Source organism: Salvelinus alpinus, chromosome 10, assembly GCF_045679555.1.
Source record: "Salvelinus alpinus chromosome 10, SLU_Salpinus.1, whole genome shotgun sequence".
Classification (NCBI taxonomy): Eukaryota; Metazoa; Chordata; class Actinopteri; order Salmoniformes; family Salmonidae; genus Salvelinus; species Salvelinus alpinus.
The window spans coordinates 40,826,439-40,851,639 of record NC_092095.1 but is presented as its reverse complement, the minus strand read 5'-3'; the positions used below and the strand labels follow the sequence as shown (position 1 = coordinate 40,851,639).

The following is a 25,201-nucleotide window of genomic DNA, read 5'->3' as shown; positions in this document are numbered from 1 at the left end:
GCAGATGCCGTTAAGCACGTTGTTTCGTTCCGGAGGCAAGTGTTTATGTTTCTGAATAACAATGAGCAACAGCTAAATGTGCATTTTAAAGTGAGGCATGGGGAGGGGCACTACGAAGGGTTTGCCAGCACAGACAGTCTACGGTGTTTTGAGTTTGGAGATTTGGGGCGTAAGAGTTTTGCTTGCCCACATAAAGGCCATTGACATGGTGAGGGCACACGCGCCAGTGGGGGAAATCGAGGTCAACGTGCAGGGGGCAATGAGATGCAGAGAGCAGAAGCTGGGCCTAGTCATGCCAGGGATGGTGGTGTAGATGAGGCTGGGCCTAGTCATGCCTGAGATGGTGGTGTAGATGAGGCTGGGCCTAGTCATGCTATGGATGGTGGTGTAGTGGAGGCTGGGTCTAATCATGCTATGGATGGTGGTGTAGCGGAGGCTGGGTCTAGTCATGCTATGGATGGTGTGTAGATGAGGCTGGGCCTAGTCATGCCTGAGATGGTGGGGTAGCTGAGGCTGGGTCTAGTCATGCTATGGATGGTGGTGTAGCGAAGGCTGGGTCTAGTCATGCTATGGATGGTGGTGTAGCGGAGGCTTGGCCTAGTCATGCCAGGGATGGTGGTGTAGATGAGGCTGGGCCTAGTCATGCCTGAGATGGTGGTGCAGATGAGACTGGGCATAGTCAGGCTAGAGATGGTGGGGTAGCTGAGGCTGGGTCTAGTCATGCTATGGATGGTGGTGTAGCAGAGGCTGGGTCTAGTCAAGCTATAAATAGTGGTATAGCGGAGGCTGGGTCTAGTCAGGCTAGAGATGGTGGGGTTGCTGAGGCTGGGCCTAGTCATGCTATGGATGATGGTGTAGATGAGGCTGGACCTAGTCATGCTATGGAGGGTGGTGTAGATGAGGCTTTGTCTAGTCAGGTTATGCTAGTGGATGAGGAGAGTATAGTGGGGAAGTGTAAGAGACTGGGGGGGTGTCAAGCAGAAAAGGAAAAAGGTGGAGAAGAAAGGAGGTGGGAGGTGAGAGGCTGGTGTGGTCATAGGCACCATGGAACCTTTGCCTGGTGCTGGGGGGGAAGCCCTGACCAGAGAGGAAGGGCAGGTGGTCAGGAGGGGAGATGGAGATGAGGAGGAAAGTGAGTCTGAGGAACAGGATGATGAGGGTTTTTTACAGACTTCTCTTCAATGGGTCCAGAGCTGACAGCCAGTCAAGCAGATGGGTCAAAGTACACGTTGAGGGAACTGACAAGGTTCCTGAATGAGACCAAGGGGGAAAAATAGTTAATATTGAGGCTTTTTTTCTGATCTGAGAAAGTTTGTAAGATCAGTACAACATGCTATGAAAATGAGGGGCATGGTGTCCTCTCACCCAGGAAACGGTTTAGGTTGAGGAAGTGGGTCACAACAGTGCATAAGGGTCCACCTTCAGACACTGTTTATAGGTATAGTTTCTTTCGGGCACTGGGGCTTTTTGAGCTTTGCTATTGGTCTCTTTCTTTGCTGGCTTTTCTCCCACTTCTTATGGAGACTCTTGGGGTAGGATCGCTCCATATAAATGGCTCCAGAGATGCGGGAAAGAGGAGTGTGTTGGGTGAATATGTAAAACCACCAAAAATACAGGTGTTGTTTCTGCAGGAGACACATAGTGATGTGGTGAATGAAGTTGATTGGGGCTCTGGTGGAGAGGGGCAAGTGTGTTGAGCGAGGGGACAAATTTTAGTGCAGGGGTGACAGTCCTTTTTGTACTGGGTCTGTCTGTAAAGATTTGCTCCTCAAAGGAGGTGTGTAGGGGTAGGCTGCTTGTTGTAAAAGCAGAAATTAACAACATAGGTTTTGTCTTTATAAATGTTTATGTGCCTAACACAGGGAGAGAGAGGGGGGTTTTATTTGGGTGTCTTAGACAGGAACTCTCACAGGTAGCGCCTGAGGAGACGCTGGTGGTCGGCGGGGACTGGAACTGTACAATGGATTTTACGAAAGACAGAAATGGGGAAGAGCCTCATTCAGTGTCAGTGGGAGTGTTAAGGGACATCATTAATCAGCTCGACCTAGTGGATGTTTGGAGAACTAAACATCCAAACACAAGACAGTATACATGGGTGAAGGTTTTTGGGGCTAGGGTGAGTGCAGCCCGACTTGATCGTTTTTACATGTCCAGGAATCGGAGCAATAGGGTGTTGGGCGCTACCATTCTCCTGTTGGAGTTTTCGGATCACCACATAACCATGGCTCAGCTGTCTATTTCACCAGGGCCCCGGCAGGCATCCTATTGGAAGTTTAATGTAAAGCTCTTACAAGATGCCACTTTTTGCTCAGGTTTCCAGACCTTTTGGGAAAGGTGGGGGCAGCGAAGAGAGGAGTATCTGAGCCAATGGTGGGATGTGGGAAAAGTCCAAATTTGGCTTTTCTGTCAACAGTATACAGCTAAGAGAGTATTGGGGGAACTAGAGCGTTGTATGAGTGAGATGGTGGGGCAAGGCAATGTAGACCTCCAGGCTAATTTAGCTGAATTACTGTCACGCCCTGACCTTAGAGATCCTTTTTATGTCTCTATTTTGGTTTGGTCAGGGCGTGAGTTGGGGTGGGCATTCTATGTCTTGGTTCTATGTGGTCTATTTCTATGTGTTTGGCCGGGTGTGGTTCTCAATCAGAGGCAGCTGTCTATCGTTGTCTCTGATTGAGAACCATACTTAGGCTGCCCTTTTCCCTCTTTCTGTGTGGGATCTCGTTCTTTGTTTGTGTGCCGCTAGGTTGCACGACGTAGCTGTTCGGTCGTCGTATTCTTTATTGTTTTGTTGTGTCATAGTTTCACTTCGTAATAAAAATTATGTGGAACTCAAAGAACGCTGCGCCTTCGTCTCATTCTTCCCAGGATGATCGTTACAATTACGCAGAGACCTGGGTAGTTTTTTCCAGGTTAAAGCAATGGGAGCACTTGTAAGCACTTGTTCTCCATGCTCAAGGAGATGAGTGCTCCCAGCTCCATCTTCTTTGATTTGGCCACCCTGCAGAGGCAACTGATGGCAGCGGGTTTACAAAGGCTGGGTGACCTGCGATTGCTGGGGGAGAAGGGGTTGAAAACCCCGGAAGCCCTGGCATAACAAACAGGAATAACGTCTCTTAGGCTGCTGGAGAGATTCCTGTAGGAAGTCCAGGAGGCACTGTCTGAGCCGGTAAGGGGGGTGTTTGAGCGGCCAAAGGGGGAGGGGCCACCAATGTTTCTGCCACTGCAGGTGACGGCAGAGACTTGGGACTGGCAAGGGGGTCTGGAGGACTTGTTAGATTTTAACACTCTGAGCCTGGGGGAGTTTTAATGGGTGGGAGGTAAAGCCCGCTACAACCTCTGCATTAAGGTTAGGAACATTAGGAGCCTGACAGGAGTGAAGGCACATCAGTGGTAGGGGGTATGTGGGGCGAAGAGTATGGTGGGTTTTAGATGGAGGGGGCTCTACAAACTCCCAGTACCAAAGAGGTCAGGGGACCTCCCGTGGAGGGTTCTTCATGGAGCCCTGGCCACTAACAGCTGGTTGGCACGGGTTGAACCGGGAATTGGGCAGGGGTGTCCTTTCTGTGTTATGAAAGAAACTGTGATTCATGTGTTTTCTGTGTGCGCCAGGTTAATGCCATTCATGTCTCTGTTGGAATGTCTGTGTGAGAGGTTGGGGGTGGTTTTTACTGTTGGGATGTGTATAATGGGGTACAGGTATTCGAAAAAGGAGAAGGCCAAATGTGTTTTGTTGAATTATCTGTTTGCTCAGGCGAAGTTGGCTATTTGGCTAACAAGGAGGAACAGGGTCAAAGGTGGAGGATAACAGATCCTTTACTATTATTTAATGGGATGGTCTCTGCGCACCTTAGGGTTGAATTTGAGTTCTATAGAATGATAAAAAGTGTGGAGATGTTTCAGGAGATATGGTGTTTTGGGGGGGCTGTCTGTATAGCTGGGGAAGATGTTTTGGATATACGGTTGTAGAAGTGGTGAGTATTCTGGGATATTGTGATGTTGTTTTGTATCGTGTGGTAGAGGGAAAGGTGAGTATGGTACATGCATGCAGTACAGGATATATTTTGCCGTTTTATTTTTAAGGGGGGGGTGGTGAGTTTATAAATGAAATGAGAATGTTTCATTCAAGAAAGACCAAAAGTCTCTTTCTCTCTATCTCTCTCTCTCTCATGAATTGATTTATGAATAATCTATTCCTCCATCTATTCAGGGAAGTGAGACCAATCAACTTTATTTTTTATCCTTCTAGTCTCCCTCGTCATCTTTGACATCCTTGCAGATAACATTTAAAATACCATTTAAGGTTACAATTCTTAAAAGCTAAAGGCTAATGATTGCATCTCATTTTCCAAGGAGAATAGCAGCTCAATATTCTTTATCAAACGTAAACTATTGTTGAAGATATTGTTTAATATTTTATTGGTGTCACGCCAGTCCTTGTGGTAACGTTTCATACCACTTTCCCTCAACTTAAAGGGAAACTTAACCTTTATACACTATTTGAGGTGTTTTCCAGTTTCCCTTCATGATTATGGGTGATGAGAGGGTTTTTCAGACATAATTATGTATTATAGCTGTATGTTTGTCATTTTCGTGCTGGGAGAGTTAGACCAGTGACGTCATTTTTTGATTGAGCCTGCTGTCTGATCAAAAAATTCATGGAGTCATGTTTTGTAGCAATTATTGGGGCCTTTGTGTTTCGACAATTTCATGATCACTCGAGCAGATATGGTTGTCCTTGTTCAATAGAGCCATTGGACTTGTCTCAACAATGTTCCTATCTGCCAGGACACTGCTGTGTAAACTCACCTCAGTCTCCAGAGTAAATAAACTGTCTGAAAAACAAGCCATGACTACTTATTTGCTATATTGATGGACTAATCTAATATACTGTTTTATTAAAACATGTTTTTTTGCCAGCAAATAAAAGTTGAAACGATAAACCAACTCCCTGCATCATTTGTTTTAGCAGTAAGACTGAATATAGTTATCCAAATACATTTCATGAATATCACAAGGAATTTATCAATTAGAGGGGTACTAAGCTGACATACCTTTGTCATACTATGGATAATTTAGAATATGTTGCAAAAAAAATTTAGGACCCCTTTAGGTACATAAAAAATAAATTGGGGATGAAATATGGAATTTGGTCTTTACTACTATACTCTAGAGAAAAGCATTGAATAACACATTAATTCATTGCAAAAATGACAGTAAAAAATCATAAGAAACAAGGTTTTTTAAGTACTTGTACCATAATTCTATCCTCCTGATTCCTGCTTACAAGCTAAAATTAAAGCAGGAAGCACCAGTGACTCGATCAATAAATAAGTGGTCAGATGAAGCAGATGCTAAACCACAGGACTGTTTTGCTAGCACAGACTGGAATATTATCCGGGATTCCTCCAATGGCATTGAGGAGTACACCACGTCAGTCATTGGCTTCATCAATAAGTGCATCGAGGACGTCGTCCCCACAGTGATGTACGTACATACCCCAACCAGAAGTCATGGATTACAGGCAACATCCGCACCGAGCTAAAGGCTAGAGCTGCAGCTTTCAAGAAGTGGGACTCTAACCCAAAAGATTATAAGAAATCCCGCTATGCCCTCCGACGAACCATCAAACAGGCAAAGCGTCAACACAGGACATAGATTGAATCGTACTACACCGGCTCTGACGCTGTTCGGATGTGGCAGGGCTTGCAAACCATTACAGACTATAAAGGGAAGCACAGCCGAGAGCTGCCAAGTGACACGAGCCTACCAGATGAGCTAAACTACTTCTATGCTCGCTCCGAGGCAAATAATACTGAAACATGCATGAGAGCATCAACTGTTCCAGAAGACTGTGTGATCATGCTCTCCGCAGCCGATGTGAGTTAGACCTTTAATTAAACAGGTCAACATTCAAAAGACCGCAGAGCCAGATGGAATACCAGGGCGTGTACTCCGAGCATGTGCTGACCAGCTGGCAAGTATCTTCACTGACATTTTCAACCTCTCCCTGTCCGAGTCTGTAATACCAACATGTTTCAAGCAGACCACCATAGTGTCTGAGCCCAAGAACACTAAGGTCACCTGCCTAAATGACTACCAACCTGTAGCACTCATGTCTGTAGCCATGAAGTGCTTTGAAAGGCTGGTCATGGCTCACATCAACACCATTATCCCAGAAACCCTAGACCCACTCAAATTTGCATACCACCCCAACAGATCCACTGATGATGCAAACTCTATTGCACTCCACACTGTCCTTTCCCATCTGGACAATGGGAACACCTATATTAGAATGCTAGTAATTGACTACAGCTCAGCGTTCAACACCATAGTGCCCTCAAAGCTCATCAGTAAGCTGAGGACTCTGGTACTAAACACCACCCTCTGCAACTGTATCCTGGACTTCCTGACGGGCCGCCCCCCAGGTGGTAAGGGTAGGCAACAACACATCTGCCACACTGATTTTCAACACAGGGGCCCCTCAGGGGTGTGTGCTCAGTCCCCTCCTGTACTCCCTGTTCACTCTTGACTGCACGGCCAGGCATGACTCCATCACCATCATTACGTTTGCTGATGACACAGCAGTGGTAGGCCTGATCAACCGACAACGACAAGGCAGCCTATAGGGAGGTCAGAGACCTGGCCGTGTGGTGCCAGGACAACAACCTCTCCGGCAACGTGATCAAGACAAAGGAGATGATTGTGGACTACAAGGAAAAGTTGACCTAGCACGCCCCCATTCTCATCGACGGTTCTGTAGTGGAGCATGTTGAGAGCTTCAAGTTCCTTGGTGTCCACATCACCAGCAAACTAACATGGTCCACCCAAAGACATGGTGCACACAAAGACAGTCGACAAAACCTATTCCCCCTCAGGAGACTGAAAGGATTTGGCATGGGTCCTCAGATCCTGAAAATGTTCTACAGCTGCACCATCAAGAGCATCCTGAATGGTTGAATCACTGCCTGCTATGGCAACTGCTCAGCCTCCGACCGCAAAGCACTACAGAGGGTAGTGCGTACGGCCCAGCACATCACTGGGGCCAAGCTTCCTGCCATCCAGGACCTCTATACCAGGTGGTGTCAGAGAAAGGCCCTAAAAATTATCAAAGACTCCAGCCACCCTAGTCATAGACTGTTCTCTCTGCTACCGCACGGCAAGTGGAGCCCGAGCGCCAAGTCTAGTCCAAGAGACTTCTAAACAGCTTCTACCCCCAAGCCATAAGACTCCTGAACCTCAATCAAATGGCCACCCAGACTATTTGCATTGCCATTGCCCCCCCCCCCCCCCTCTTTTACAATGCTCTGTTGTTGTCATCTATGCATAGTCACTTTAATAACGTGTATATATTACCTCAAGTAGCCACCCTTTGCCTTGATGACAGCTTTGCACACTCGCTCAAACCAGCTTCATAAGGAATGCTATTTCAACAGTCTTGAAAGAGTTTTCCGGCAACTGAGTTAGGAAGGAAGCCTGTATCTTATTGGGTGTATTGATACACCATCCAAAGTGTAATTAGTAACTTCACCATGCTCAAAGGGATATGCATTTTACCCATCTACCAATAGGTGCCCTTTGTGAGGCATTGGAAAACCTTCCTGGTCTTTGAGGTTCAACCTGTGTTTGAAATTCACTGCTCAACTGAGAACCTTGCAGATAATGGTTTAGGGTACAGAGATAAGCTAGTCATTAAGAAATCATGTTAAACATATTATTGTACACAGCGCAACTTATTATGTGACTTGTTTAGCACATTTTTACAACAACTTGTTTAGTTGTTCACATTGAATCAAATTTCTGACTTTGACATTATGGGTATGGACATTATGGGGTATTGTGTTTAGGCTAGTGCCCAAAAATATACATTTAATACATTTTAAATTCAGGCTGTAACACAACAAAATGTGGAAAAAGTAAAAGGTTCTGAATACTGTATGAAGGCATTGCATGTTGCAGACAGATGCATCACCATGGAAACACGCACTTCAGGTCTACTTGAATGAGGCAGGTTAAAATCTGGACGTGCCTTTGGCAAAAATGAATTGGCAACATAGAAACATGCATTTTCTGTTAATTTGCTACCTGATGCTAAGGTGTAACTGCCAGCAGTATAAAAAAGCACACATAATATTCTGATTGCAACAGGAAGTTAACGCATACTTTTAATTTCTGTGAGATGTTGAGTTTATTAAATTGTTGTAACATTGGCCTACAGCAAGAGCAATAAAGATTAAATTACAATTTGTCATAAGCACATACAACCTCATTATAACGTCTTAGTATCATCTCATAATGATCCCAAGTGTTGCATATATATTGGATCATTCTGTCTTGTACTTGGCTGCTTGCTTGCTGTGTTAACTTCTTAAAGCGTATTTAGTCCCATGAAAAACCAGGACAATCCTTTCAACAACGAAGATGTGAAAGGTAAGATAAATTAACTATACAGTACATTCATTTAGCCCAAAAGCAGTTAGTGTTGCTGTTTCGAAAAGTCAATAGATACGACTCAGTGGATTTTAGAGGGAAGAGCAGTGACAGGTTCAGTTGTTGTCCTCTCTCGCTCTCTCTCTCTCTGTCTCTGTGCTGCTGCAACACTTTGATGGACTCTGTCAGTATATACCGCTGAAGGATTTGGGTCAGATGTAAGACACTCTCTCTCTAAGAGCTTTCTGTGTAAGCTTCCAGGGCACAACACCATCTAGTATATCTCATTATACTGTGCCGTACATGCCATGGACTTTTCTGTGATATCATATAAGGGTTATATCATGGCTTGTAACTGCAGTCAAATAGTATTATAAAACAGGGTTACTTGCATAACCTTGGTTCTATGTGAATATGAGTGAGATGTCTCACTTTGCTCTAGCGGATCACTAACTTGAAGAAAGGATGGGTAGGCTTATTATGACCATCGAGCAACCCAAAGTTTGTGTGTTCGAATCTCATCACGGACAACTTTCGCTTTTTAGCCAATTAAAAACTTTGCAAATACTTTGCATGTTAGCTAACCCTTCCCCTAACCTTAACCCTTTAACCTAACTCTTAACTTTAACCTTAACCCTAACCTTAACCCCTAACCATAACCCCTAGCCTAGCTAACGTTAACCATCTAGCTAACGATAGACACAACAAAAAGGAATTTGTGACATATCAGATGTTTAGCAAATTTGTAACATATTGTACGAATTTAAATTCGTAACGTATCATATTAATTGTAATTAGTAACATATCATACGAAATGAATACTAACCATACAGAACATAACATATCATAGTAATTCTTTAGAGTCTAAGACATTGATGGAGATGGTGGGGGGGAGTGCTAAACTGACATATGGAATTGTTTTAATATGGTCATACTATGGATCATTTAGCTATTTGAATTTTTGGACCCCTTTAGGTATCTCCAAAAAATATACCAAAAATATTTGATAAAATATTGATTTTGGCCTTTACTACTAAAGCCCATAGAAACTCATTGGAAAAAAGGACAGTCAAAAGGTTTATTGTGCAAAGCTGTCATCAAGGCAAAGGGTGGCTACTTTGAAGAATCTAAAATATAAATATATTTTGATTTGTTGAACACTTTTTTGGTTACTACAGGATTTTGGTTACTAAACCCTTGAATAAGTAAGTGTGTCCAAACTTTTGAATTGTACTGTACGTATATATTTTACACATATTTAACCCTTTTTTTGGCAGGCACAAAACTACCTTCATACTTCCATTTGCTTTTTTAAACCGGTACCGTTACATTCAGATGAGTCTCGTGACACTTGAAAACCATTGTGTTCGTGAGAATCTACCCTTTCCATATTAGTTTGTAGACTAGACGGTTCGGACACTACAAACAGAAGTTGACACATTATTAACAGACCGACTTTAGTTGAGTCCCCTGACACTAGTGGGGGTCGTAGAGCAAAATGGAGAAGACAGATTTTTGGGATGTCTCATGATCTGACAAACACCGCTCTAGCTCTGCCACCTTTCACTGCAGTTGAGGAAGTGTGACACTGGTGGATGCAGTGGATTGAGATGCATCCAGTGCAAAAAAAACATACTTATTTTGGTGGGGATATATTTGGGGATTGACGCATCAAGCGACTCTAGGGGGCTAATGGGAGTGTTTACGTTGACAATTTTACGTCTACCTCTGAATCCATGTTACATTTTAAGGTCAACCCTGTTAAAACTCACGAGTCACAAACCCGGATCCGGGATCCCCCCCATCAAAAAAGCTGACTAGCATAGCCTAGCCTAACGCCACAGGGATATAATATAATTTTCATGAAATCACAAGTCCAATACAGCAAATGAAAGATAAACATCTTGTGAATCCAGCCACCATTTCCGATTTTTAAAATGTTTTACAGCGATAACACAATATGTATTTCTATTAGTTAAACACAATAGCAAAAGACTCAACCGCATATTTTCAAAAATGTTCTACCGCATAGGTAGCTATCACAAAACCGACCAAATAGAGATATAATTAGTCACTAACCAAGAAACAACTTCATCAGATGACAGTCTTATAACATGTTATACAATAAATCTATGTTTTGTTCGAAAAATGTGCATATTTCAGGTATAAATCATAGTTTTACATTGCAGCTACAATCACAAATAGCACCGAAGCAGCAAGAATAATTACAGAGAGCAACGTGAAATACCTAAATACTCATCATAAAACATTTATGAAAAATACATGGTGTACAGCAAATGAAAGATAAACATCTTGTGAATCCAGCCAATATTTCAGATTTTTTAAGTGTTTTACAGCGAAAACACAATATAGCATTACATTAGCTTACCACAATACCAAAACACACAACCGCATTCATTCACCGCAAAGGTAGCGATCACAAAAAAACAGCAAAAGATATAAAATTATTCACTAACCTTGACAAACTTCATCAGATGACAGTCCTATAACATCAGGTTATACAATACACTTATGTTTTGTTCGAAAATTTGCATATTTAGAGCTGAAATCCGTGGTTATACATTGTGAAAACGTAGCAACCTTTTCCCAGAATCTCCGGATATTTTTCTGACACACCTATTCTGACCAAATAACTCATTATAAACTTTACTAAAAAATACATGTTGTACAGCAAATGAAAGATACACTAGTTCTTAATGCAACCGCTGTGTTAGATTTTAAAAAATAACTTTAGTACGACATACAGCTTACGCCCCGCAATGAGGGCGGAAAATAGGAATAAACATTTTCCACAGAAATACGAAATAACATCATAAATGGTTCCTACTTTTGCTGAGCTTCCATCAGAATCTTGTACAAGGAGTCCTTTGTCCAGAATAAATCGTTGTTTGGTTTTAGAATGTCCTCTTCTCCTTCGAATTAGCAACCAAAGCTTGCCAAGTGGCGCGAAGTTGTCCATCTTCACCAAACGCAGAGAACGGAAAACGCCAAAACTCCCGATAAACGTTCAATAATCTGATAAAACTATATTGAAAAAACATACTTTACGATGATATTATCACATGTATCAAATAAAATCAAAGCCGGAGATATTAGCCGTCTATACCGAAAGCTTTTCAGAAGGCAATCCAGGGTTCCTTCCCGCGCCTTGCTGGACAAAGGAAATTTGGAGTCACGTCATTCCAAGAGCTCTTTTTCGACCTCAGATCAAGCTAGACACCCCATTCCACCTCCCACTGCCTGTTGACATCTAGTGGAAGGCGTATGAAGTGCATGTATATCCATAGATTTCAAGCAAATGAATAGGAAGGCCCTGGAACAGAGCCTCGATTTCAGATTTTCCACTTCCTGACAGGAAGTTTGCTGCAAAATGAGTTCTGTTTTACTCACAGAAATAATTCAAACGGTTTTAGAAACTTGAGTGTTTTCTATCCAATAGTAATAATAATATGCATATTGTACGAGTAAGAATAGAGCACGAGGCAGTAACAGTAACAAGGGAATTTATGCAATGGTGAGATCTTAGTTTGGTCGGGACATATAGGCTCTTTCCCAGAAGATATATCTGATCTAGTCTTCATGTCATCTTTCATTGATTTCATTCATTTACTGTATGCCATCATATAAATTGCACATATGTTTGACTCAGAAGGGACAAGGCCAGTTGAAATCCCAGCACACCATCTCAAGGTCTTCTATGTGAAAAGGTTATGTTACCTGACACATACAGGGCCTTCGGAAAGTATTCCGACCCCTTGACTTTCTCCACATTTTATTCTAAATATATATTTTTAATTATCAGCAATCTACAACCAATGCCTCATAATTAAAAAGTAACACCAGGTTTTTAGAAATAAAAAAACAGAAATACCTTATTTACTTGAAGTTTCTACAAATTGATTGGAGTCCATCTGTGGTAAATTCAATTGATTGGACATGATTTGGAAAGGCACACACCTGTCTATATTAGGTCCCACAGTTGACAGTGCATGTCAGAGCAAGAACCAAACCATGCGGTCGCAGGAATTGTCCGTAGAGCTCCGAGACAGGATTATGTCGAGGCACAGATCTGGGGAAGGGTCCTAAAACATTTCTGCAGCATCGAAGGTCCCCAAGAACAGTGGCCTCCATCATTGTTAAACGGAAGGAGTTTGGAACCACCAAGACTTCCTAGAGATGGCCGCCCGGCCAAACTGAGCAATCGGGGGAGAAGGGCCTTGGTCAGGGAGGAGACCAATAACGAGATGGTCACTCTGACAGAGCTCTAGACTTCCTCTGTGGAGATGGGAGAACCTTCCAGAAGGATAACCATCTCTGCAGCACTCCACCAATCAGGCCTTTATGGTAGAGTGGCCAGACGGAAGCCACTCCTCAGTAAAAGGCACATGACAGCCCGCTTGGAGTTTGCCAAAAGGCACCTAAGACTCTCAGACCCTGAGAAACAAGATTCTCTTGTCTGATGAAACCAAGATTGAAACCAAGATTTACTGAATGCCAAGTGTTTCATCTGGAGGAAACATGGCACTATTCGTACGGTGAAGCATGGCGGTGGCAGCATCATGCTGTGGGGATGTCTTTCAGCGGCAGGGACTGGGAGACTAGTCAGGATCAAGGCAAAGATGAACGGAGCAAAGTACAGAGAGATCCTTGATGAAAACCTGCTCCAGAGCGCTCAGGACTTCAGACTGGGGCGAAGGTTCACCTTCCATCAGGACAACAACCTTAAGCACACAGCCAAGACAGAGCCTGGACTTGAACCCGAACAAACATGAAAAAAGCTGTGCAACAACGCTCCCCGTCCAACCTGACAGAGAGGATCTGCAGAGACAAACTCTCCAAATACAGGTGTGCCAAGCTTGTATTGTCATACTCAAGAAGACTTGAGGCTGTAATCGCTGCCAAAAATGCTTCAACAAAGTACTGAGTAAAGGGTCTGAATACTTATGTAAATGTGATATTTCAGTTTTTCATTGTGTGCACTTGCACTTTGCCAACCCCATGAAATATTTTATAGAAACATGTAAGGACCGCTAAAACAAAATATGCATTTTTGAAATTAGTGAAACAGTTTTAAACCACTTTATGACAATTTTTTCTCTATTCAAGGCTGAGAACAGAAGGCAACAATACAAATGGCTCCTTTGACAACAGTACTGCAAGGACACATTGTCCCATCAGTAAAGCGATGTGTACAGTTATGTATCCTACCAGTTTTGGGATCAACAGAGAAATATGGTTGTCCTTGGAGAATACTGTAGACAACTCGGGCACTATTTCCATATGTGGGGTCATCAGCGTCCGTTGCAGTAACTTGATATACCGAAGTACCTGGAAAGAAGAAAAATAATCAAAATTAGGCTTAAACATTGTTTTGGATACTTTTGTTTTCATGAATGTATATGTGTACCCTCATCGTGTGCCTTTTTTTTTATCGATGGTAATAAGAAATGTTATATATTTGAAACTCATTATGTAGCATTATTTCTAAACACAGAGAATGGTTACCTTTGGGATTTGTTTATTGACCAAAACCTCAGAGAAATGTTGCTTTTTGTGCAATGTAATCTAAGCACGAAGTCATTTTTATAATCAATTGAGTCAAATGCAATCTTTTTTCTCATTTCCTAGTAGTACATAGTACTGCGTAGTAAACATTACAAATCATTTGTATTTTAATGCAAATCTAAGACAAAACATCTTCCCTTTTAAGGAATAACATTTCAACAAAATGTAGAGCTTATCAACATATAGACTCACAGGAAGTGTGAGGTATTTAGTTCCAAAACGAACTAATTATGATTAAATCAAATGGGTATTTGCATTCAGAAGTTCCAAGTTGTTAAATAAAATATGTTTCCATTAATGATAGCCTACCACAGTACAGTAACTTGCTCAACAGAAGGACTATAATTGCTTTTGTGATCTATGTTTTTTCTCTAATAGTTCAGCCCAGATGGTGAATGGTTTTCTCCTCTTACAACCCTGGTCACATATCTCATATTATTGTTACCCCTAGCTTGTCCCTGCTTACTTGTATTACCTAGCATTGGTTTCAATCCATCGATACTATCTGCTGTTGACTTATTGCAGGGACCACAATACATTTAATGCAGTTTTGAGAGCTCAAGTTGGCCGTCTGAAATGGGATTACAACAGACCAGGGGTCTGTTCTATTCATTTTAAGTGAAAATCGGAAAATCAACCCCACACAGCAAAAAGAGAACCGTCCTCCCTCTGTCAATTAATCATTACTACCACATATTTTGTTTCCCAAAGTTTCCCCAAACTCTTCTTTAATGGATGGCAATGTTTGTTTGGGAAACAATTCTGATTCATGGGGTAGTTTATCAACTGAGCACATTGTATTTGGAATCAGGCATTAAACAATTGCATGGCTACAAATTGAATGATGTTTCAGATTACCACCAGTTTTTTTTTGTAGATTACGACATAATATCAAATGTGGTGCAGCAACGGGATCTATATTTGCCTCACCTTAAAACTATTCTATAGCCCTTTGTTGTCCAAACCTGGAACAAGCGTATTATCAAAGTTTTGTGAGAGCAGTAAGTGCTGAGGCGATGTTTCCTGAAGATTTCAGACGGATGATTGTCTTAGAAGACAGAAGGGGTAATCCTAGTGCAACCGACAGGTAGAAATGTACATTTTAATACCCTTGTAAAACGACATCTCGTTTTCATTAGTGGAGGTTCCTCAGAGGAGGAAGTGAACTTCATAAAAATACAAATGGTAAAACATTTAAAAAGTGATGATTTTTAGATAAAACTAGACTAAATATATTCACGTCACCAAACATTTTTTAAAACACACTGTTTTGCAATGAAGGTCTACAGTACCCTCAACAGCACTGTCATAGCACCATGGTGTAGCCGGAGGACAGCTAGTTTCCGTCCTCTGTGTACATTGAATTTAATACAAAACCTGGGAGGCTCATGGTTCTCACCCCCTTCCATAGTCTTACACAGTAATTATGACAACTTCCGGAGTACGTCCTCCAACCTATCAGAGCTCTTGCAGCATGAATTGACATGTTGTCCACCCAATCAAAGGATCAGAGAACAAATCTTGTACAGAAAGCACAAGCTACAGCTAGCTAGCACTGCAGTGCATAAAATGTGGTGAGTAGTTGACTCAAAGAGAGAGAAAGACAATAGTTGAACAGTTTGAACAAATATGTCATGTTTTGTCTTTGATCATCATGTCTTGTCCCTGTGCTTCCCTCTGCTGGTCTTATTAGGTTCTTTCCCTCTTTCTATCCCTCTCTCTCCTCCTCCCTCTCTCCCTCTCCCGCTCTCTCTCTCTATCGTTCCGTTCCTGCTCCCAGCTGTTTCTCATTCTCCTAACGACCTCATTTACTCTTTCACACCTGTCCCCTATTTTGCCCTCTGATTAGAGCCCCTATTTCTCCCTCTGTTTTCCGCTTCTGTCCTTGTCGGATTCTTGTTTGATGTTTGCTGTTCTGTGTCCTTGTTCCGCCCTGTCGTGTTTTTGCCTTCTTCAGCATAACAAAATCTGTTGATCTGTTTCCTTGTTCCGCCCTATCGTGTTTTTGCCTTCTTCAGCATAACAAAATACATGTCTTTCAAATGAATGAGAAGCAAGAGAAAGATTGTATTTTTTTCAGTTTTACTTACTTAGCTAGCAAATGCAGCTTACTAGTTTAACTATTCAAACACCCTGCTCAAACAGAGGGATGCTATGTTAGCTAGCTGGCTATCTAACGCAACACTGGAACTCTTCCAAGTCAAGGTAAGCTTTTGGTTTTATAAATGTATTACCGGTGTAAGTGCTAAACTGCTTCCTGACTGTCCACTGTAATGTTACTGAATGAATGTAGTGGGTTTACCTACTCGTTAGTTCTATTAGCTATGTTCCCTATGACGTTACTTTAGCTAATATGGTAACAATGGTGTCGGCTGTGTGTAGCGGTTATGATATGGTTTGGCATGGAAAGGTTTTTTCGCCTGGTCACATGCCGCTGATGTGTTGTGCATTGAAGTCTACAAGCGATGGGAAAAGGTGAGAGGAAAATAACACATAGATACGCGAAGGAATACATATTGGCTGATATAAAAGTGGTTGAATGGAATATAAATGACAGTCATCCAATATGTTGTAATAGAAATAAGGCCATGCTCATGAAAAAAAAATGCATCGTTTACAAAATTACTTTCTCCTTGCCAGGTCCTGTTTAGTAGCATTGATCTGTATTTTATGTTGGGTGACAGCAAATGTAGGAATCCCCATTTCTCATTTGGTAAGGGTTTAGATTAAGGAATCGGTAGAGGATTGAAATGTGTGTTCCATCTTTCATACCGAGGACTTGAATTCTATTGAATTCTAAACGTTCTAGAACAGAACAAATAGAATTGAACAATACAACCAATGAATGTCAGAGTTCCATAATTATTGGATAAAAACACCCTCAGATTTTACACCTATTTAACAACAAGATTCCAGCCAGCTGTGGAGAGAGAGAGAGAAACACAGTGAGAGAGACAAACACAACGAGAGAGTGAGAGAGAAACACAGTGAGAGAGACAAACACAACGAGAGAGTGAGAGAGAAACACAGCAAGAGAGGAATAGAAACCCAGCGAGAGAGAGAGAAACCCAGAGAGAGAGAGAGAAACCCAGGGAGAGAGAGAGAAACACAGCGAGAGAGAGAAAGAGAGAAACACGGCGAGAGAGAGAGAGAAACCCAGGGAGAGAGAGAGAAACACAGCAAGAAAGAGAGAGAAAGAGAGAAACACGGCGAGAGAGAGAGAGAAACCCAGCGAGAAAGAGAGAAACACGGCGAGAGAGAGAAACATGCGAGAGAGAGAGAAACACAGCGAGAGAAAGAGAAACAGCGAGTAGACATAAACACAGTGAGAGAGAAACACACACAGAGAGAGAGAGAGATAGAGAGAGAAGAACACAGCGAGAGAGAGAGAGAAACAATTAAGAGAAGGAGAGAAACACAGCGAGAGAGAGAAACCCAGTGAGAGAGCACGAGAGAGAGAAACACAGCGAGAGAGAGAGAGAAACCCAGAGAGAAAAGTATAGTGAGAGAGAGAGAGAGAACCACATAGAGAAAGAGAGAGAAACTCTGCGAGAGTAAGAGAGAGAGAAAAGTATAGTGAGAGAGAGAGACTGCTGAGAGACCACTGCACAACAGCAGCACCTGAGACGGAGCTGCATTTCCAGACAAAATGTAAAAAACACTTATTAAAGGTTTCAAAGACCTCTCTGATGAGAGTAGGCTACCCGTCCTGGTGGGGTAGGACGCAGAGAGCTGTGGGTTGGCAGCGCACTACATTGCTGCCTGCCATAAGTTGAGGGACAGTGTCTGACAGACCAATCAACCTGCACATGTACTCTACTGTATGCTTATTGTTATTGTTGAATGTATGGTTATTTTGACACTTGGTTATTGTTGTTACTGTTGTCCCGTTGACAATTTTGATTCTCATTTTATATTGTAAATATCCAATATAAGCTTTGGCAATATGTACATTGTTACGTCATGCCAAAAAAGCAAATTGAATCGAATTTATTTGAGAGAGAACCACAGAGAGAGAGAGAAACATAGCAGGAGAGAGAAACACAGCAGGAGAGAGAAACCCAGCGAGAGAGAAAGAAACACACCAAGAGAGATAGAAACACAGCAAGAAAGAGAAAGAAACAAAGCGATAGAGAGAGAAACACAGTGAGAGAGAGAGAAACACAGCGAGAGAGAGAGAAACACAGCAAGAGAGAGAGAGAGACAGAAACACAGCGAGAGAGAGAAAAAAAACGTGAGAGAGGGAGAGAAACATAGCGAGAGAGAGAGAGAAACACAGAGAAAGAGAGAGAAACATGCAAGAGAGAGAGAAACACAGTGATAGAGAGCGAGAGAAACGCTGCGAGAGAGAGAGAGAAACATAGCGTGAGAGAGAAACACAGAGAGAGAGAGAAACACAGTGATAGAGAGCGAGAGAAACGCTGCGCGAGAGAGAGAGAAACATAGCGTGAGAGAGAAACACAGAGAGAGAGAGAAACACAGCGGGAGAGTTAAACACAGAGAAAGACAGAGAGAGAAACACAACAAGAGAGAGAAAGAGAGAGTGAGAGTGAAACAAAGCACGAGAGAGAGAAACCCAGCGAGAGAGAGAAAGAGCAACACAGCGAGAGAGACAGAAACACTGTGAAAGAGAGAGGGAACATTTATTTTTTAATAATTCTGAGAGAAGTCATGCAGAAGAACGGATCCTGACTTGTTATAACTTTTTGGTTGTTAGGAGCGAGATTGACACGATGAAATTAGCAAAAAAATTATAGGTAATCAAATTGTACAACTGAAGACCAACACAGGAGGAAAAGATTGACAGAGAGTGAGTAAAAAGACCAATCTTCATCGTGGTAATTCAAATCTGTCAGCTAGCCTACCATCTAGCTCCAACTGTTTACTGGTGGTAACCATAGCAACATGGCCACTGAGGCAGCGCTAGCAGCACCAGCAGCAGCAGAGACTGAGAGACTTTCCCCCCTTTTTTTTGAATACCCAGCAAAAATCAAATCAGAGAACGGAAGAATCAATTTAAAAACACAATTCCGACTGCTCACAAAACAGGACTGTTACAAACCTGTTATTTTACACAGACCACACTACTGCGTGGCATCCAGCTGTAACCAGGCATTTCAGCTATACCACAAAAGAAAGGCATCTGCAAGGGAAGGCAAATCTACATTTTTGAGGACAGCAATAAGGACCAGGAAAACAGGTTTCTGATGGTAAACATGTATCAGAACGGCACTGTCATGGTCCAGGGCAGTGAGGCTGCACACAGCTCTTTTGTGCAGGACTTCCCCACCCTAAGGAAGATAGCGGAAAGCAAAAAAGACAAGGACAGCACCCCGACCTCTCCCCTCACCTCAGGCACCCCAACAGCAGGACTATCCTCCCCCCTGCCTGCCTACAACCACCAGAGCCAAGACCACGCTACCATCAGCCTGCTGAGAGACAGGCTGGCTCAGTTAGAAGTATGGGTTACTGAGCTGAATGAGCAGCCCCTCAGCTACACCACCTCGAGCCCAGACACAGAGCTTCTACAGGACCAGATCAACCAGTGCAGGACCCAGCTGAGGAACTCTGTCCAGGAGCTGAGAGAGAGCCTTACCACAGTGCTTGAGGAGGTAAAGGCCACCATGAGGAGAGAGCTGGTGCAGGTAAAGGAGGAGATGGCAAAGGAGTTGTCTGTCATCAAGAGGGTGCTACAGCACAGAGAACAGACTGTAGAGACTCCTAGAGAGAAGCTGCAGCCCCTCACCACCCCTAACAACCCCACTGACCCACCTTTACCCACAATCCCCCCCATATCGACAACACTTTACCCACACCCCCAGTCAACAAGGAGGCTCACATGGGGACACCTACTACAGAGAGAAGCTCTCTGCCCCCCCCTGACACACCCCCACACACCCCTCCATGTACACAGGCCCTGTGTACTCCAGCCCCCGATGTAAACGCACTAATCTGGTAAAACCCACTGAGGTGGCAATCCTCATTGACTCAAATGGGAAATTCATCCAAGAAGATAAACTCTTCCCCCAACACAAGGTGCGCAAAATATGGTGCCCAAAAACACAGGATGCACTCCACATCCTGTCCCAGCCTAACTTTGGCACACCAGGCCACATTATTATTCACACCGACACCAACAACCTGCGAGAGGAACAGGAGAGATTAGGCAGCCTGGTCAACAGAGTAGCAGAGAGGGCCTCCCACATCACCATCTCCACTCTGCTGCCCCGCAAAGAGTTCCGTACCACTCAGAAAGTCAACGCTGAAATCACCAGAGGGTGTGGCCTACTCCCGAACGTATACGTTGCTCACCACCCAACAATCACCCCAGAGCATCTGCACAACCACTCCCACCTGAGGAAGCAGACAGTAGGGATGTTTGCCAAGTCTCTAAAGGACGTGGCACTTGGTAGACAAACACCCCATGCCACACTGGACAGAGGACCACCCAGAGACCCCTACCAGACCACTGCACCACCAAGGGGCCCCAGGCCTCTTCAACGTCACACCAGACCCAGCGCACCCCACAGGCCACACCCACCACAAGAGCATCACCACTTCCACCGGCTTAGCCAGACCGGACCGGGCCCAGCCTACTACTCCGCACCAGACCACCACCACTACCAGACCAGAGAGGAAGCCCCACGGCCCAGATCTGGCCCTCCTCCACTCCACAGGGCCCAACAGCAGGACCAGGGCAGCTCGTCAGAGGACAGGAGAGCCCTGTAGGATTGAGTGAGATTTAACAGCTCCTCCAATACATCTGCACTAAACACACACGGACGCATGCATGCACGCGCACGCACGCGCACACACACACACACACACACACACACACACACACACACACACACACACACACACACACACACACACACACACACACACACACACACACACACACACACACACACACACACACACACACACACACACACACACACACACACACACACACACACACACACACACACACACACACACACACACACACACACACCTATTGTACTAGAATTAACTTGTTCAACATATAGGAAAATGTATATAACAGAAAAAATGTTCGCTGTTATCCTGTTTATCTCACTCTTAACAACTTATTAGTTAGTAGTTACTGTATTTCTGACTGCTATTCTATCTTTTCGCAACATGAAATCACTATCAGTTAGCATGTGGAACATTCAGGCCCTAAACTCATCAACCTTTGGACTGAAGAGTTTAGCACTGGAGTTCAACAAAAATCTTAAAGATGTTGACGTCATCATTCTACAGGAGACATGGTGTAAGGCTGAGATTGTCACTCACTGTCCCACAGGCTACAGAGAGGTAATTGTGCCATCACAGAAACACAGCTCTGTGAATAGAGGCAGAGACTCTGGAGGACTGATCATTTGGTCCAAATCCGAACTACAAAATCGAATTGGCAAATATCACATTTGGTTAAAACTGAAAAAAGAACCTGTACTGACAGAAAAAGATGTGTTCCTTTGCGCAATATATATCCCCCCTCAGAATCCCCATATTACTCAGAGGAGATCTTCCCCACCCTTGAGGAAGAGACGTGCCATTACCAGGCCCAGGGAAATGTGCTCATCTGTGGGGACAAAAATGCGCGCACAGGAACACTACCTGATCTAACGAGCACACGAGGGGACAGCTTTATTACAGGCCATACTGTTTCTAACTGTCTTAATCTCCCCCATAGAAACAACAGTGACAGCACCGTCAACAAAAACGGAAGGGGTCTTTTGCAGCTCTGTAGAAGCCTGGGTCTGTACTTTGTCAATAGTAGGTTACGGGGGAACTCTTTGGGGAGATTCACCTACTGCTCACCTCTTGGCCACAGTACAGTAGACTATATGATCACAGACATTGACCCTTTCTCTCTCAGCTCATTCACTGTCAAGCCACTAACACCTCTGTCTGATCACAGCCAAATTACGATGTTCCTCAAAAGAACAGACATGGAAACAACCACACATTCACAGCCCAGTAAGCTGTACAACATCAGAAATTCATACAGATGGGCCCAAAACAGCACAGAAGAATACCAGAAAGCAACCTGGAACCAAAATATCCAAACACTCTTAGATAACTTTCTGGATACCACATTCACTCACATTAAAGAAGGCATCAATCTAGCAGTACAAAACATCAACTATATATTCAGGCAAACGGCAAAAGAAGCACAATTGAAATTGATAAAAAACAAAACAAAAAATATCACAGATGACAACTGGTTTGATGCAGATTGTAAAATTATAAGGAAAAAACTTAGAACACTATCCAACCAAAACCATAGAGACCCAAATAATGGTGAATTACGCCTTCATTACTGTGAGACTTTAAAACTCTATAAACGTACACTCAGAACCAAAAAATCACAGTACAACAGCAAACAACTTCTGGCAAAATTGGAAAAAACTAAAAAAATCTAAACAAGAGGAATTAGCGATACAAAATGGTGACATATGGACAACCCATTTTAAAACACTCTACAACGCCGTTCAAATTGACACAAACGCAGAACAACGCCAAATTCATGAGAAGTTGAATGGATCAAAATCCACTGGACTCCCCAATTACTGACCAGGAGCTCTATAAGAAACTTCAGGCTCTCAAATTTAAAAAAGCATGCGGAACTGATGGCATCCTAAATGAGATGCTCAAACTCACTAGTGCAACATTTCAATTGGCTATATTAAAACTGTTTAATTTGATCCTGACTGTAGGTTATTTCCCTGACATCTGGAATCAAGGACTCATAACCCCAATCTTTAAGAACGGAGACAAATTTGACCCTAACAATTACAGAGGCATTTGTGTGAACAGTAACCTGAGGAAGGTTTTCTGTAGTATCATAAATGTAAGAGTTCTAAACTTTGGATTTATACCAAAACACAAAGCACAACTGATCATATTTATACCCTACACACCCTGATAGATAAACATGTCCACCAAAATGATACCAAAATATACGCTTGATTTATCGACTTCCAAAAATAATTTGATTCTATTTGGCATACAGGACTGTCCTACAAAGTTATTGAAAGTGGTGTAGGTGGTAAAACACATGACTTAATTAAATCAATGTATACTGGCAATACGTGCAGCATTAAAATTGGCAAGAAAATAACATAATTCTTTAACCAGGGGCGGGGCCTTAGTCAGGGTTGCAATCTGAGCCCTGCACTCTTCAAAATTTACATCAACGAACAGGCCACTATTCTAGAAAAATCCTCAGCCCCTGGTGTTAGTCTCCACAATTCAGAAGTTAAATGCTTACTCTTCGCAGATGACCTATGCCTGCTGTCACCCACAGCACATGGCCTGGGACCTGGCAGTAAACCCCAAAAATACTAAAATAATGATTTTCCAGAGAAGATCCAGATCTCAGGGAATTAGACCAAAGTTCTCAATTGGTACAACATATATAGAGTACTGCACACACTACAATTACTTAGGTTTAAAAATAAGCTCAACTGGACACCTTAATGAGGCAGTTAATGCATTGAGAGAGAAATCACGCAGGGCATTCTACGCCATTAAAAAGCTAATTCAAATTGAAATACCCATTAAAATTTGGCTAAAACTAATTGAATATGTCATTGAACAAATTGGACTTTATGGCAGCGAGGTGTGGGGCCCACTTGCAAAACAAGATTTCATCAAATGGGACAAACACCCAATTGAAAGCGTACATGCAGAGTTCTGTAAGATTCTCCTATATGTCCAGAGGAAAACTACAAACAATGCATGCAGGGCAGAATTAGGCCAATATCCACTAATAATAACAACTAAAAAAAGAGCAATTAAGTTTTGGAAACATTTAAAATACAGTGACCCCCTCTCATATCATTACCAAGCCCTGCAATGCCAAGAGCATAGCAAAGAAAAGAGTCCCCTCATCCAGCTGGTCCTGGGGCTGAGTTCAAAAACAGTTCTACTAACACACGTAAGCCTCAGGACCAGAACATCCAATAAATCTGAATAAACCAAATTACTACACATTCAAAACAAAACTACATTGCTTATTGGGAAACACAAGCACAAACACAAAGCAAAATGCAGTGCTATCTGGCCCTAAATCGACAGTACATCGTGGCTAACTATTTGACCATGGTTACTAATCAAAACCTTAGAAAAACCTTGACAAAGTACAGGCTCAGCGAGCACAGCCTTGCCATTGAAAAGGGTAGACACAGGAAAACCTGGCTCCCTGTAGAGAAAAGGCTGTGCAACCACTGCACAACAGCAGAACCTGAGACAGAGCTGCATTTCCTGACAAAATGTGAAAAATATATAACAATTAGAGAGTGTAATTTCCCCAAATTTGAAACACTTATTAAAGGTTTCAAAGACCTCTCTGATGAGAGTAGGCTACCCGTCCTGTTGGGGGAGGACTCAGAGAGCTGTGGGTTGGCAGCGCACTACATTGCTGCCAGCCGTAAGTTGAGGGACAGTGTCTGACAGACCAATCAATCTGCACATGTACTATACTGAATGGTTATTGTTATTGTTCAATGTATGGTTATTTTGACCCTTGGTTATTGTTGTTACTGTTGTCCCGTTGACAATTTTGATTCTCATTTTTATATTGTAAATAAGCTTTGGCAATATGTACATTGTTACGTCATGCCAATAAAGCAAATTGAATTGAATTGAAAGATAGCGAGAGAGAGAGAGAAACAGTGTGAGAGAGAAACACAGCGATATAGAGAGAGAAACACAGCGAGAGAGAGAAACACAGTGAGAGAGAGAGAAACCAGAGTGAGACAGAGAGAGAAACACAGCGAGAGAAACACAGCAGGAGAGAGAAACACAGCGATAGAGAGAGAGAAACATAGTGAGAGAGAAACACAGAGAGAGGGAAACAAAGTGAGAGAGAGACATAGTGAAAAGAGAAACAGTGAGAGAGAGAATGAGAGAAACAAAACGAGAGAGCATGATAGAGAAACACAGCGAGAGAGAAATACAGCGAGAGAGAAACATAAGAGAGAAACACAGCGATAGAGAGAGAAATACAGCGAGAGAAACAAAGCGAGAGAGAGAAACACAGAGAAAGAGAGAGAAACAAAGTGAGAGAGAGAAACATAGCGAGAGAGAGAAACACAGAGAGAGAGAGAAACACAGCCGGAGAGAAACCCAGCGAGAGAAAGAGAGAGAAACACAGCAAGAGAAACACAGC

The 25,201-nt window shown here is 42.9% G+C and overlaps 1 protein-coding gene across 3 annotated transcripts in view; it reads right to left on the bottom strand.

Annotated features, from left to right (window-relative positions):
* The window catches only part of LOC139532053 (cadherin-18-like), a 382,969-nt gene that overhangs the window by 73,392 nt on the left and 284,376 nt on the right, over nt 1-25,201 (bottom strand). For all 3 annotated transcript variants that reach the window (XM_071329163.1, XM_071329165.1, XM_071329164.1), the window contains one exon: nt 13,660-13,779. In XM_071329163.1, coding sequence (XP_071185264.1) covers nt 13,660-13,779 — 120 coding nt within the window. The remainder of the gene's footprint in view (nt 1-13,659; nt 13,780-25,201) is intronic.